The sequence below is a fragment of the Dromiciops gliroides genome, chromosome 6 (assembly GCF_019393635.1).
Source record: "Dromiciops gliroides isolate mDroGli1 chromosome 6, mDroGli1.pri, whole genome shotgun sequence".
Lineage (NCBI taxonomy): Eukaryota > Metazoa > Chordata > Mammalia > Microbiotheria > Microbiotheriidae > Dromiciops > Dromiciops gliroides.
Window position 1 is genome coordinate 171,486,102 of NC_057866.1, and position 15,845 is coordinate 171,501,946.

General features: G+C 41.3%; 1 protein-coding gene and 1 pseudogene across 1 annotated transcript; one reads left to right on the forward strand and one right to left on the reverse strand.

Annotated features, from left to right (window-relative positions):
- Window positions 1-2,571: 2,571 nt before the first annotated feature.
- Window positions 2,572-7,235, reverse strand: LOC122732138 (annotated as a pseudogene).
- Window positions 7,236-10,114: 2,879 nt separating this feature from the next.
- Window positions 10,115-15,275, forward strand: LOC122732139 (probable E3 ubiquitin-protein ligase TRIML1). The gene is made up of 6 exons (XM_043972285.1): window positions 10,115-10,525; window positions 11,492-11,587; window positions 12,534-12,764; window positions 14,092-14,114; window positions 14,296-14,393; window positions 14,743-15,275. Exons 1-6 carry the CDS (start codon window positions 10,115-10,117, stop codon window positions 15,273-15,275), a joined length of 1,392 nt encoding a protein of 463 aa, XP_043828220.1.
- Window positions 15,276-15,845: the final 570 nt, after the last annotated feature.

The following is a 15,845-nucleotide window of genomic DNA, read 5'->3' on the forward strand; positions in this document are numbered from 1 at the left end:
TGCTATCTAAGATGCTATGGGCTCTGAGTCTGACTCCAGTTGTGACTATAAAGGAATGGTGAACCATATGTTCCATGATACCAGCAACCCTATAGGGGTTTTACATGTGTGTGCTGCAGGGGGAGTTCTAAGTTTTATGTGAGGATTAGATCTGAAACAATTGAGTGAAAACTTTTAGAGAAATAAAGCGAAATGGATATATATATATATATATATGTATATATATATACACACACATATATATATATATATATATATATATATATATATATATGTAATTTGGAAAGATTTAAGAGTTCTGCCATCAGTGGTGTTTTGAAACATTTCGATTATATGGCTTGCATGTAGCAAGGTAGTGGTAACCCTTTGATCTGTTGTTCATAATGTCTGTCAGATACAGAACTAGGTAAAGCTTCAAACAGCTTGGGACATTTGTGCCATCTCTCACTGGAAGCAGGACATTTGTGAACAGCTTTTTGCTCCTGATGCAGGATCCTGGGGGTTCCTGGATTCATTCTTTGAGTTTTCCCCTTTTCCCTGTTGTTGTCCTTTTAAATTTTTGGTCTTTATCTCTTTAACCTCTTGATAGTTTCTTTTATCTAGGCTCAAGTCATCCAATTTTATGGTAGCAATTCCAGCCTATATACTTCTTCACCCTCTGGACCAGGCCTGACAGGATTTTTGCTCCTTCTACTACCAGCTCTACACACACATTCAACTTGGAGCAGTTACAGAAGAAGAGATCTTTGCCCTCTTTTCCCTTAGCTATTGGAAGAATAGATAGGGAAATGTAGTGGTAGTCTGGTGGGCCCGAGTCCAGTTGGGGATACTTAGGCTTGGAAGGGGTCAGTTAGAGATTAATCTTTATTTGGATAAAATTGGGAAACAGTTGTATTTGCTATTAAAATTTGCTTTGTAAAAGGTTCTAATAGGGGCATCTGAGGTCAAAGATGAAAATTGCTAAGTCAGTGGACACTGGGAGCACATAACTGAAATTGCAAAGAGACTTTAAGTCATGTTTGTTGTTTTAATATTAGTAGTTATTGACATCACTTCTTTGTGTTATATCTGGGGGTTGTTAACAAAACCAGCCTTGAGAGGACACTGTTGGCTTTGTGACAAAAACTGCTTACATGTCTTCCCAAGAATTGGACAAGTAGATGGTATATTAGGATAATTAATTAGACCCCAATTTGTGTCCAGAAAGATACCTATGGAACAGGATTAGGTATTCAGTTGTAATTTTTGGAATTCTCCTTATACTTGTCCTTGTTTAGTCCCCTGCTTTATAGGTTTGATACAGTGCACCATTCAACAGATGCAGCTGATGGTGACCCAGCAGTTCACTGATAAAAGAGCAAAGAAACTTCAGAAAGGAGAGACTGGTGATGAGTTGGAATTTGACTGGTGAGCTGAAATCCTGTACAATCGATGGCTGAAGGGCTTGACAACAATGACTCAAATCCAGAATATGCTCTCTGAGCATAAAAGAAAAAGGGGGGATTGTATGAGATGATTATGGATTTGAGTCAGATTAAACTCTGAGGATGGGTCTGGAAGATACCCAGCCCCGCCCCACCCCAATATAGTTAGTTTCTCTGTCTTTGCTTAAAGTTTTATCACTTACCAATTACCATCATTTACCCTCTGCTTTGTCTCCTTACTTATCAGCCACATCTCAGTTTTACTGCCTGTAATAAAAATTGTGTCTCTGGCTAGTCTGCCTCCTCCTCCTACATGTCAGACCCCAGTCCCTGTCATGGATTAACTGCAATCAGATAGGGGAATGCCTCCCCTTTTCTTTGACATTCCTCAGACTCGTTACCTCCTCCCCTTTTCCCCCTCGTTCTTGGAACATGTATACATGTCTCCATACATTGATCACAAGCTAAGCACGCATCCTGGGTGAGATAGGATTGGATGTTAGATTGTGAGCTCACCCTAGTTCACATGGGGACTTTCCCCCACCAAAATTACTATAAAAACTCAAGGCATGTATTAATTATTGTGGCTTGATCTCAGGATTGAGTTTGCCCATTCTTGCAAGAATGTAATAAATCTGTCTCTGCTTGACTTGGTGGTCTCCTTGAGTTATTTGGGTAAACTGAGGCAGTTTGTCCTAAACAGTTATATTGTTGATGGGATGGGGAGAGGTTAGAGAAAAGTTTGGAGATGTCCTAAGTGCTTGGAACAGAGTAAGTACCTAAGTTGGCTGAAGACAAAGGGAGGAAAAGTGGAAAAAAAGGAAAAAATAAAGTTAATTAAAAAGTAAACAAAGGAACAGTTACAACAACTCAGGAAATAGAAGTTCATTAGGAGACAAAAAAGCTCATGAGATATTAAATTCCATACATATTAAAAGTTCCCAAGTTAAGGTAGAATTTATGAGACCTGAGATGAAAACTCACAAACATGTTTATTTGTTTGGTGTGGGGTCGGTTTCCCCCCTTGGAATAAAGCTTCCCCTTGGGAGATCAGACAGACCCAAGGCCTTCCCCAAAATAAGCATGTCTCACCTCTACCCCACCCCAGGGGCTTCTCTAAGATGTTGGCTTCAGTCTAGGGAATAAATCATAGGACCAAGAAATTGCCCAGCTCCTTGGTGGGCTGCTCTGTGTTCTTGTTCTTGCTCTTGTCCTCAGGCTTAGCCACACTTTCTGAGTCCAAGGAGTCAGAAGCCACTGTCCTAATGTTATGGAACAAGGGACCCAAAGCCCCAAGAATCCTTAAACTTTCCCAAGGGAAAAGCATCTCTGCCTCCCACCTCAGGAATGCAGTGTGGTATAAGAATATAATTATTAATAATTCATATCTAGAAGAAATCCAAAAGCTTCTCTCCCCCTCCCCAGCCTGGGAAGAGACTGCAGCCTATCAAAAGGAATGCAGATTGACCTTTCTGACTACCTAGGGGAGGGAAACTCACCTTGAATACCCCCCCCCCCGAGTCATGTCAATCGATGGAGTTGAATCATACCAACCAAATAGCTTAGATCAATGTTTGGGAACGCACCTCTACCTGAAAGAACATAAAATTCCCTGGAGACAGGAGGATAGTACTCTTGCCATGCTTGCTTTTCCTACTCTCTTATGCTTGCTGCTACAAGCTCCTCTTACCCTGAGGCTGGCTATCCCCAGCCCCATTTCCTGGGATTCCAGACTGGGTGTATTACTAGTGGGGAAGTTTTTCAGATATGCAACTTAATAATAAATGCTTGCTGACAAAACTGATGCAATAGCCTCTAATTTATAAGTATCAATATCTTAGAAGCCTTATCCTGGCTCCCCAATAATTTAGAACAGAGACAGGCTTCCCCCCAATATTTTAAATGACACAGTTGGCAACAAAAATTGGTGTTTGAATCCTGAACTCTTCTGATCCTTACTTTCAAGAAATCTAGATAAGAAATTCTGTGTTTGTATGTGTAACCTATTTCTGGTGATTGAGTGGTATATGGTGGACTTGAGTCAGTTCAGACTCTGAGGTTGGGGTCTAGAAAGTTCCCAGCTCCCAGTCCCTTTTATTGTTAGACCATTCTGTCCATAATCCATCCCTTTGCTAAAATACACCCCCTCCCCTTTTTCTGTGGCCAAGGTTCAGGAGAGCTGTCTCCTGTTAGCTCAGACCCACCCTGATACTATCTCTCCCTTCTTGCATTCCTAAGCCCTAGCTCCTGCTACCAGCTCCTGGTACCATCTCTCCCTTCTTCCCCCTTGTACCCTCTTTACATGGGCAGAGTGGTTTCACCCTTTTCCTCTCCCCCTCCCCAGCTGAGCATGTCTCCAGGTGCTGAACATGCATACTGGGTGAGGAAAATTGAATTTTAGATTGTGAGCTCACCCTGAGCAGGAAGGGACTAGCCCCTCAAACTTTCATAAAAAGCCAACTCATGGGGGCAGCTAGATGGCGCAGTGGATAGAGCACCGGCCCTGGAGTCAGGAGTACCTGAGTTCAAATCCAGCCTCAGACACATAACACTTACTAGCTGTGTGACCCTAGGTAAGTCACTTAACCCCAATTGCTTCACTAAAAAAAAAAAAAAAAAAAAAAAAAAAAAAAGCCAACTCATGAGTTCATCAGCACGCTACTCATCCCTTGCATGGAGTCAACCATTCTCTTCAGAATGAAATAAATCTTTATCTGCTTGACTTGGTGGTCTTCTCAAATTATGTGGGTAAACTGAGACCATTGTCCCATACAGATGGGGGCTCATCCGGGATATCTTTAAGGGTCTGTGTAGACCCCCTAGGAGTCTGGTCTTCCAAACAAGGATGTTTCTGATGAGTTCAGCAGGTTTGGTGGGATGGCTCTTTGTAGGGCTTCTCAGCATCCCTTCCTGGAAAGAGAAACCTAAGATCCAACCAGATAAAGAATGCTGGCTGAAATAACTATCCAGATTTGGTCTCACAAGTCTGTGCACAGACCTAGATTGGTGAGTATCTGGGTGACTGGGGACAGGGGGATTTCAAAAATGGGGTTGGACTTGAGTGGCCAGAGTGTGAGCAAGACATGTGGCTGTGCACTAAGAGAGAGGGAGCCCTTACTTGCAGTTCTACTCTTCTGAGAAGAAAGGAGTCAGGGATGGACTAAGAGGTGGTGTGTGAATGTACTCTGGTGATGAAATGGGTGGTCTGACCAGGAGCTAGAAGAAATCAAGAACCCTTGGTTAAAAACATCTTAAAGCCTGTTGAGTTGGGGTTGAAAAAGTCCAGGGACAATTGGACAATTGACATGCCACAAAATACAGGAGGACCTCTAGGGGGGATAAAGATTGAAAAGCCTGGCTTGAAAAAGCCAGGTTAAATAAAAACCCTGGGTTATACAATTGGCAGAAAAGGAATCCCAGAAAAACCCTAAAAGACCAAAGTTGGATAAAAATCAGAATTTAACCATAAGACAATATGGAAAAAAACAATAAAAGTGTACAGTCTAATGGGGTGGAACCTCTGCCAGAGGTCCCCTGAGATAGTCCCCTAGGAAACAAATTAGAGAACTGGTATATCCTAAGATAAGAAAAAGATGATAAAATCTTATTGTTTAATGTGGGCAGGGGCACCTACCCCATCTTCCCCTACTCATTCCCCCCAGTTTTCAACTTTGCTGATTCAAATATTCTGTTCAGCAATTTGGAACTGTGGCCAAAGGGCTATAAAACCAGGTCTACTCTTTTACCTAGTAACAGCATTACTAGTTCATTATCCAAAAAAAAGAGATAAAAAACAAAAAGTTAAAGGACATATATATATATATATATATATATATTACGGTATATATGGCAGCACTTTTATGGTACAAAAAATTTGAAATTGAGGAGATGCCCATCAGTTAGGGAAGGGCTGAGATTAAGATAGAAAACTATTGTGCTATAAGAAATAAGCAGGATGCTGTCAGAAAATCCTGGATTTACATGAACTGATGCAAATTGAAATATACTGCATACAAAGTATCATCAAGATTGTAAGATGATCAGTGTAAATGACTTAGCTATACTCAGCAACACAATGATCCAAGGCAACTCTGAAGGACTTATGAAAAACATGATCCATCTCTAGAGAAAGAACTGATGGTGTCTGAGTACAGATTTAAGCCTAATTTTTTTAGTTTTTTTTTGTCTCTTTTCTTTCACCACTTAATATGGAACTGTTTTGCATAACTACACATGTGTAACTTATATTGAATTGCTTGATTTCTTAAGGTGGGGGAGAGAAGAGAATTTGGAAAATAAAGTTTTTAAAATGGATATTAAATATTGTTTTTACATGTAATTGGGGAAAATAAAATTATAAATAAATGCTGAAAAAATTGGAAAAAAAGGAAAGAAATGTTTGTTGATTTAAACTCAGTACCTGGTGAAGCTCTGGCATGGAAACTCCATGAGGTGTGAACTCTTCCCTGCTACTTCCATCTAAAGCAGAGCCCAGGAACCAAGGATGTTAAGGAGGTCACACCTTTCAGGCTGATTTAAACTCAGTACCCTGTGAAGCTCTGGCTTGGAAACTCCCTCAGGTGTGAACTCTTCCTTGCTACTTCCATCTAAAGCAGAGCCCAGTGTGTTGTTTAAAATTCTAAATGTGGGTTCTAATCTGCCCCCCCCCCCCCGGGTTTTGGGGAAATTGGCTAAAATCAATGATAAATTCACCAGGAGTTTAGGCTTTTAAGGGTTTATTAAAAGATATAAGATAGTAAAGAGAGAAAGATTGAGAACAGATTTCTTATAGCATGGAAATCCTAGTCTTCCTAACCTCCCATGTGAAGTCCAGCAATCATGGCAATCTCTCCAGCAAAAGAGAGAGAAGTTCCCTGCCAGCATTCTCTTCCTCCTTCATGTCCATGTCCGCCTCCCAGAAATGGGAGGTTCTTCAAGCTAGAATGTCTAGAATCATTAAAATTCATTGGTTCACTGGACCCGAATTGGTCTCAATGTAAAATTCAATGTTTTTAGCTTCTGAGAGCAATACCCTCTGAAGTACCACCTGGATGTGCTTATAATCTAGTTAACTGGAAGTAAGCCAGTCAGCAGTCAGTCACTCTTACCCAATTCTGTCAGTTTAGATCAATCTCCGGGTGGGTCCCTGAGTATCTGCTAAATCCCCTTATCTACCACATTCCATTATCTTTTTGTTTTTTCACTAAGAAGCTTCTTGCTTTTATTGTTAGGATCTGGGTTACTTGAGAGGGATGAAACAAAAGGAGTGTGTGGCTCCAATACCTGGCCACCAGCTGTGTTTCACATCATCTTGGGCTTATTTTCACTTTTTTTTTTTTTTTTTTTTAGTGAGGCAATTGGGGTTAAGTGACTTGCCCAGGGTCACACAGCTAGTAAGTGTTAAGTGTCTGAGGCCGGATTTGAACTCAGGTCCTCCTGACTCCAGGGCCGGTGCTCTATCCACTGTGGCACCTAACTGCCCCTTGGGCTTATTTTCAACCTGATTGAAGATCTTGCTGTTGTAGATGCCCACAATACTGACCACCATCTCTGGCAGGATGATCATGTCTGGAAGGAGTTTCTTCAGGACCTCAGGCTTTTCCATGGGGGGTGTTTCCTTCTTGGCCTTCCTCGGGCACTTAAGGACGAATGCTGCTTACGCCACAGACCCCAGCTGAGTCTCTGCCACTTCCCAGTGCTTTACAACTGCATGAGCTGTTCATAAGACATGGCCAGGAGCTGATCCAGGTCCACGCCTCAGTACCTGAACTTCTGGAAGGTTCGCTTATTCTTCTGCTCCACTTCTGCCATCTTGTCTGCTGTCAGGAAAAGCTCCATTATCTTGACACACTAAGAACCAAGGAAGTTAAGGAGATCACACCTTTGAGGTGTGAACAAGAGAGGTGGAGCCAAGGAACCTAGAGGATATAAAGGGCCAGGTCAATGGAATGATCCAAAATCAGAGTCTGATTCTTGGAGACTCTGCTCTGGAGTTGTAGACCCTGAAGAAACCCTAGATCTGTGGAAGTAAAGGTAAGTTTCCCCACTTTGGAATGATTTGTTTTTCTTGATTTCAGGCAGCAAGTCCTATCCAAGAAAAGGCATGAAGGTTGCTCATTCCAGGTGAAGGAGTATGAAGCTACCAGCTCAATCAAAGAAAGGAGGAGATATCAAAGCAGAGAGTATCCCTGGAGATTTTCAGGTTCACCTGAGGACAGAGCAACTTTTATTAAGATTGTAGAAAAGATAGGGCAGCTAGGTGGCTCAGTGGATAAAGCAATTGTCCTGGATTCAGGAAGGCCTGAGTTCAAATCCAGCCTCGGACACTTAGCACTTACTAGCTGTGTGACCCTGGGCAAGTTACTTAACCCTCATTGCCCTGAAAAAGAAAAGTCAAGATTAGAGCAAAGACATTTTTATTTCTAGCCCCAGTTTCGATGATAAAATATTATTCAGCTTTGTATTTCCCTAACCTGATGGCTGACTACTTAGCTTAAAATTGGGCTTTTGAGAGATTTTAAGATTTCTGGAACTTCCAAATCCTAAATGTAAAATAAAGAAGTTGGCTAACATGCTCTCTCTGGCCTTATCCTATTTTGATATCTGAGAAGCTATTGATTCTGAATCTTTGTATGTGAAGGATGGGGCCATATAGTAGGTATGACATTAGAATAATCTCAAGTTTAAAATTATTGAGAAAATAATGTGTTTTGGGATCTCCAGAGGTCCCCCACCCCTTGAAGGGATGATATTAAGATTGATTGGATTCACTTTGCTGATTAACTAACTTAAAGTCAACTTAATTAAAACCACACCTACCTGGAAGCCTGTTCCTCAGAGGGTGTGATCTCTGAACTCTGACCTCAGCATGTTCTGCTCATGGACCATCCTCAAGTCCAGTAAACCAATAGATTTGAATGATGCTGGCCAATTAATTAGGTTTGTGCATTGTGGAAGGGCCGTCTCTCCTTGGGACCCAGAGGAAGCTTCCTGGGAAAGACACACTCTCAGATGGGCTGGTGGTGGAGGACTTGGAAGATGAGGGAGCAAAGGCAGAGATTTTTTTCTCCTCTAGGCTAGATAGGCCTTTGTAACTTTCTGAGCAACTTGTTCTCTCTTTACTAATATTTGCTATGCTTTAAGAAATGCTTAACACCCAAAACTGGTGCTTTATAGGCAGCAATATGTTAGAAACCTGAGCTAATTTTCCCAAATCTTGCAACAGAAAGGAGACCACATAATATTTTAGACCCCACAAAACATTACAAAACTGGACAAAGATTAATGTGAAAATATTACTAAATGTTCATTAAATGCTTGTAAAACACAGCAGTTTCACCCTTAATATAAAGAAAGAATTGTTGGAATTGTTAGGGCCATTTGAGTTGTTAAAATTTCAGAAAACGTTTCAACAGATGCTTCTTTTTTTCAATCTTAAAAATATTTTGTTTTTTAAAAATTATATATAAAGATAGTTTTCAACATTTGTTTTCAAAAGATTTTTAGTTCCAAATTTTTCTCCTCCTCCCTTTCCTCCCTCTTCCTAAGACAGAAAGCAAAGTGATATAGATTGTGTCACAGTGGAAAGAGTACCAGCCCTGGAGTCAGGAGGACCTGAGTCCAAATCTGGCCTCAGACACTTAATACTAGCTGTGTGACCCTGGGCAAGTCCCTTAACTGCAATTGCCTCACAAAAAAAGAAATATGTTATACGTACAATCAGATTAAACATATTTCTGCATGAATAGTGTTGTGAAAAAAGGATCCATACAGGAGGGGAAAATCTCAAAAAACAAAAACAAACAAAAACAAAAAGTATAAAGAGTTTTGCATTCATACACCACATTTCTTCTTTTTTTTTCTCGATGTAGAGATCATTTTCCATTCAGAGTTGTTTGGAATTGTCTTGGATCATTGTATTGCTGAGAAGAGCTCAGCTATGACAGGTGATCATCACACAATGTTGCAGTTACTGTGGACAATGTCTTTCGGATCACTTCACTCAGCATCAGTCCACTTAAGTCTTTCCAGGTTTTTCTGAAATCTGCCTGCTCATCATTTCTTATTGCACAATAGTATTACATTTCCCAATTGATGGGCATCCCCTCAATTTCCAATTCTTTGCCAACACAAAGAAAGCTGCTATAAATATTTCTGTACATGTGGGTCCTTTCCCCTTTTTTATGATCTCTTTGGGACACAGACCTAGTAGTGGTATAGTAGTAGTGGGTCAAAAGGATCCAACTGTGCATAACAGATGCCTCCCTTTTATTTCTAAAGATTATCTCCAAGAGAACTTAGGCATTGGTTAGACTTCCTGGTTGGAGGGGAGAGGTAGAAGCAGGGAGACAACTTAATCCATGAGGCTGGAAAAAGAGGGAAGGGGGCTTCTAAGTTCACTAGAATGGCTGATTCAGACTATTGTGGGTTTGGGAAAGAGAGCTTAAATTCTACAACCACAGATCTTTGAAGGCATGGTCTTTAGTCTACTTTGGCCTAGTTCATTCACTAATTTGCCCTTGCTTTTTTCTCTTTTCAACCTGAGTAAAATGATGCTTTTCTTTCAGAAGTGAGAAACTGAAAGTGTCCAGAGGACCCTAGGAGATAAATAAACACAAGGAGAGAAGGCTGAGGACCTATTCTCCATCACTTCCTGGAAATTGCATCAGTCTCTGTTCCTGCTTGGGAACATGGCTCATTTAGTTGAAAACCTCAAGGAAGAGCTGACCTGCTCTTTGTGCATGGAGTACTTCAACCACCCAGTAACCTTGGGCTGTGGCCATAGCTTTTGCCACCACTGCCTCCTCAGGAACTGGGGAGAAGTTGACCAACCCTGCCCTTGTCCTAAGTGCAAAAGACCCTTCCAGTTGAGAGACTTGGAGCGCAATCATTGTCTAGAAAAATTGTCCAGCATGACCAGGAATGTTGAACCCTACCTGCTGAAGATTAAAGAGGAAATCACTAAATGTGACAGGCATGAAGCAGAGCAAAAGCTGTTCTGTGAGGAGGACCAAGTCCTTCTCTGTGAATTTTGCTTTCAAACCCCAGAACACAGCAGCCATACAATATGGCCTATACAAAAGGCTGGACAGGATGCTAGGGTAAGTATTTCTATGGAGATTGTTGTTTTTGTTTATTTCTTGTTGTTTGTCCTGTTCCCAAAGAGGACCAAAGACATCAGAAAGGTGGATTGCATTTAAGTGAGGCAGAGCTGTAGAGAATCACCAACCTCACTCACTCATCCAGAGCCTTCTGGGTCCAGTGGCAAGATATTGATCATGAATACTGGAGATGGCACTGGATGCAGTGGGAGACTTTGGAATTTTTAAGTTTATGTCTTCCCCAGGTGTCAGTTCTTTTGAGGCCTCATCCACTTAGTGATTAACTCTTGATAAGAAATGTGGGAAGGAAATGACCTCTTTTACCCACTCAAAAAGAAGTCATCAAAGGAGGGGAAGACCTTGGGCTTTTCTGACTAAAACAGAAACAATTGCTATTTACACTCACTTTGAGCCATTAAACCCAAACAATGACACAACAGGTAAGGCCTGGACAATCAGGGAGAGACAGAGTGATTTTGGTTTAAGGCATGGTCAAGTAGCTCCATTTGAATCCCGTTGGACTTTATCAAAGCCTGGTTTTCCAGAGCCCTATTTCAAGAAATCATAAGTTAAGCTACCTGGGACAAAAGAGTTAATTGGCCAGGTGTTTGTTTGTTTTAATGAAAGAATAAGTAAGGAATGAAACCCAAGATACCTTGTGAGGTTTCAGTGATCAAAATTCATATACCTTTGGATTTCTATGGAGAAGCAATTCAGAGAAGGAATTGCATTCCCTCACTCCCACTGGTGGTTCTTTTGAACAAATCATTTGTGTCAAATATAGCTGGGCTAAAAGCCATGGATCTTTTGAAGTTTCTGCATTAGCTGTACCTTTTAGCTCCAAGGTCACACACAGCAATAGGCACTTTTAAGAATCACTGGCCTCTATGTCCTAATATGGTGGGGCTTTGCCGATCTACTCTAGGCAAGAGCATCATGGGTGAATTAATGGTGGTGCTTCCTTAGGACAAGCTCCAAAAGACTTTGGATTTTTGCTGGACACAAATGGAGACAGTTCAGAAGATACTGACTGAAGAGAGGAAGAAAGAGGATAGTTGCAAGGTAAGTATAGAGCTTCTTTCTATTGGAGTCAGATTCTTCAGGACAGTCTGAAGCTCCAAGGACAATCCCAAGGGAAAGTTTCTGGGCTCCCTTCTGGGAGGAGAAATTCATGCCAATTTTACCTCTTAAAAACTTTCAACTATAGAAAAAGTTATCCAGGAGAAGCACTGGGGTTTATGATTTCATTAGGAATTTTTGAATGAGCTAACTCCTCTGCCACCACAGGACCCGACTTTTCAGAAGTTTTAGTCTTAGAGAGTTGCCTGGCTACAGAGATGTTCTCTTCAAGGCCAAGTGGTCAGCAAGCAGCCCACAAAAATTCCTGAGTTCAGCTGAACCAAATTAAAATGTAATTGAGAGGGGCAGCTAGGTGGCGCAGTGGATAAAGCACTGGCCCTGGATTCAGGAGCACCTGAGTTCAAATCTGGCCTCAGACACTTGACACTTACTAGCTGTGTGATCCTGGGCAAGTCACTTAACCCCCATTGCCCCGCAAAAAACAAAAAAACAAAACAAACAAATAAACAAAATGTAATTGAGAAATATTTAGAAAAAAACAACAAAAGAAAATGCAATGCAACATGGATCATGTTAACTCGAAGTTTTCTGAGTCAATATATACCCAGCAGGGATCCATTTCTATTTGATTTCAGCACAACTTCCATAGACCATCAAAAGGTCAATGGATTGAGACAGGCCCATTAGGTTATTATGTGCCAGAGGTAGAACCTGGAAGATCTGGTCTTCCTGACTGTGAAGACATCTCTTTATCCTATAAATTAACAGACCTCTTGATTTTGATGATAATAATAATGTAGTTGGTATGGATAAAAACATGCTTATTTATGCACAAAGTCTCACTAATGAAGCAGAGATCAGGGCCATGTTTTCTTTTGGACATTGAAAAGCCTTTGAACCTCATCAAGACTAAGGTATTTACTTCTAGGAAAAGAACCATGCCTACAGAGAGAGTCTGACAGCAGAATACAAAAGATTCCATGAATTGCTGGAGCAAGAAGAAGAGGGTCATCTTGAAATGCTGGCCAGGCATGAAATTGACCACCTGAAGAGTATAAGAGAAAGTGAGGACAGACTCTCCAACCACCTTCAAAGCTTGAGAGAGGTGATCACAGATGTTGAGAAAAATTGCCAGAAACCCAACATCCAGCTTCTGCAGGTAAGAACTGGAAATTGTCTAATAATCCAATAACACTTGACTGAGCCAGTTCCCTAAGATCTCCAAAGCCTGGAGAAGAATGAGCAAATAACAAATGAAATTAATTGCAGTATCTAGGAATCTGGTTGCTTCTTAGTTTACACAGTATTCTAAGAGTCTTGGTCCTCAGATATCCAAGAGTACAATAGAGAAGGAAAAGATCATGACTTGGGTGTTCTCCTCAGCTTAAATTGGGTCTAAAAATATGGCAGCTAAAACAATTAAAAAAAAAAACCCTTCGAAAATGTCAACCACCAGATTTCCTAATTCAAAAATCCTAGTAGACCATGAGCATTTAGTATGAAGGCAAACACCCTGGTGCTGACTCTTCGTAGAAGTTGTGGTAAAAAATATTTGTGGTAAAGATTAATATCTAAAGTTTTAGCTGAATCATTTGGGAGGGGCCACACCTGGCCCACCCTGATACTGGACATACTACCAAGCAGCTTTTGAAGGACCTCCCCTTTTGGGGAGGAAAACTCCACTGGAAGGGAGAGGTAACTTCCCGTGGGCAGCTTGTTAAAAAGCTTGCAGTCTTTCGGCATGGAGAGCAGTCTCTGGCAGCACTCAGCTGGTTGTTGGAACATGTGTTTCACGCTCTGTGTTGGGCATGCTGGTTCTCAGTCTGGTGGTGTTCGGGGACATGGTGAGTTTAAGCCTAAATTCCATAGGCTAAGCTTAGAGCTAAAACTATCCAGCTGTATTTCTACTTCCTTATTTCCCTAATTGGTTTCACCTTTGTGGTCTAATTAACTCCCAAGTAATAAAACCTGATCCTTTATGAACTAAAGCTCAGAGGCTCCTTTTCTTATTGGCCTGGGAAGAATATATGAAAGGGAAAGTTCAGAGGGGAGATTAATGCTCCCTATATCCAATTTTGGCCCTCACAAGGTATAGGACACATCCAACCATTCCTAGGAGTAGAACATGTTCCTAATATTGATCATGTGACCCCCCCCCCCCACTGGAAATCAATATATATTGTACATGCTCTGGTTCAGAAGGCAAGGGTCTAACTCCTATATTTTATGAAAAAACGAGAGAAATGTGTTAGAAATCAAACAAGGGTGTAAGCAAAAGGTCCTTGAGCTTTCCACATCTGGACAATTCTTTTGAGGAAAATCTCCAGACACAATGAGTGTAGGTCAGTGAAGTTCATGGGAAATGAGAGTCAATTATATTCAGTACTTGTTATTTAGTGGGCAAAATGGAGAATCACAGCACAGAAGTGCCAGTGTATATGGCATAGCAAAGTCTAGCACTCACTTCCTCTTCTCTTTCTCCACAGGTGGTAGGAGATACACTGAAAAGGTAAGATTTAATTTGGGGTCTCGGAGGGCAAGAACAGCAGGAGGTTTGTGCATGGAAATATATAGAGGCGCTATGGAATAATGTACTAATTAGATGGAGGATTTGTCTGACAGGAAGAAGGGCAGTGAGACCAAGTGCCTGTGCCCATCACTGAGGTTAAATGTATTTGTATTCTTTGCAGGTCTGAGTCACTCTTGGGTCATGTTCCAGACACTGTCAGCACTCCAAGGATCTCCTTTCATTATACTTTGATGTGTGAAATACTGACATACTTCAAAGGTGAGAATCTTCACTGATAACAATGAACTTACATTTCAAAGGACCCATAGTATTCCTCAAGGACTTGATTAATGGAGGTTGAATGGGTTTGCATCCAGGGAAGCCTTGAAATTTTCTCAGTCCCCAGCAACCCCCCACCTCCTGCCAGAGTAGCTACAGGACAGCCAGAGGAGCCCCCAAATCATTACTTTGTTATGATGCAGAGATATTTGTTTCTACAAAATTTGCTCATAGGTAGAGAAAAGCTGGAATAGTGGGGACCCTGTGCTATACCTACCTATCTATCTATCTATCTATCTAGATCTAGAAGAACTAAACCTCTCAAATGCTTGTTCTCTTTTATTTTCAGTGGATGTGACCCTGGATATTGAAAGTGCCTGTCCATATCTCATTGTATCTGAGGATCTGAAAACTGTTGTACATGGAGGCCACCAGCAGGCTGTGACTTTCACACCTGATCGATTTAAAGAGAGTATCATTTTGGGGAGTCAGATCTTCATATCTGGAACACACTACTGGGAGGTTGATGTGGGAGACAGTAGGCAATGGACAGTTGGTGTATGCAGGGAGTCACTGAGGAGAGATGTCAATGTTCCCTGTGATGAAGATGCATTACTTCTGTCATACATTCAATGTGGAGATGTGTACACTATCAGGACCACTCCCCCCTACTTCGAACATTCAATCTCTGTCCCTATCCATAGGGTTGGCATTTTGCTGGATTGTGCTGAAGGGACCATCTCATTTTATGATGCCTTGAGGAAATGTTTAATCTATCATTTCCCTCACTTTTCTTTCTCTGAGCCTCTTCGACCCCTCTTTTCTCCTTGTCCTGCAGAAGGGGAAGAGAGTGGAATCCCAATGATTCTCATGTCTTTATAAGATTACTACCTAAAATAGCTGCTTCTTTGAGTTCCTTCCTTCCTTCCTTCCTTCCTTCCTTCCTTCCTTCCTTCCTTCCTTCCTTCCTTCCTTCCTTCCTTCCTTCCTTCCTTCCTTCCTTCCTTCCTTCCTTCCTTCCTTCCTTCCTTCCTTCCTTCCTTCCTTCCTTCCTTCCTTCCTTCCTTCCTTTCTTTCTTTCTTTCTTTCTTTCTTTCTTTCTTTCTTTCTTTCTTTCTTTCTTTCTTTCTTTCTTTCTTTCTTTCTTTCTTTCTCCTTTACCTCCTTCCTTCCTCTCTTTCTTTCTTTTTTCTGTCTACCTATCTGCCTGCTTCCCTCCCTTCCTTCCTTTTTTTGAGGCAACTGAGGTAAATTGACTTGCCCAGGGCCACACAACTAATAAATATCTGAGGCCAGATTTGAATGCTGGTCTTCCTGACTTCAGGGCAGGCACTCTTTTCATTATGTCATCTAATTGTCACTTTCTTAGACATTTCCAAAGAGACACTGTTCTAAGTCTAATATGTGTCTGGTCTACTCTGGGTACTGTTCATGATGTGTGATTTCAAAGCA

Excerpts from the sequence above, each read along its gene's own strand:
- LOC122732139 (XM_043972285.1), top strand. The coding sequence starts at position 10,115 with ATGGCTCATTTAGTTGAAAACCTCAAGGAAGAGCTGACCTGCTCTTTG. Across the intron at positions 10,526-11,491 it reads AGGCTGGACAGGATGCTAGG|GACAAGCTCCAAAAGACTTT; the intron begins GTAAGTATTTCT and ends GTGCTTCCTTAG. Across the intron at positions 14,115-14,295 it reads GTAGGAGATACACTGAAAAG|GTCTGAGTCACTCTTGGGTC; the intron begins GTAAGATTTAAT and ends TATTCTTTGCAG.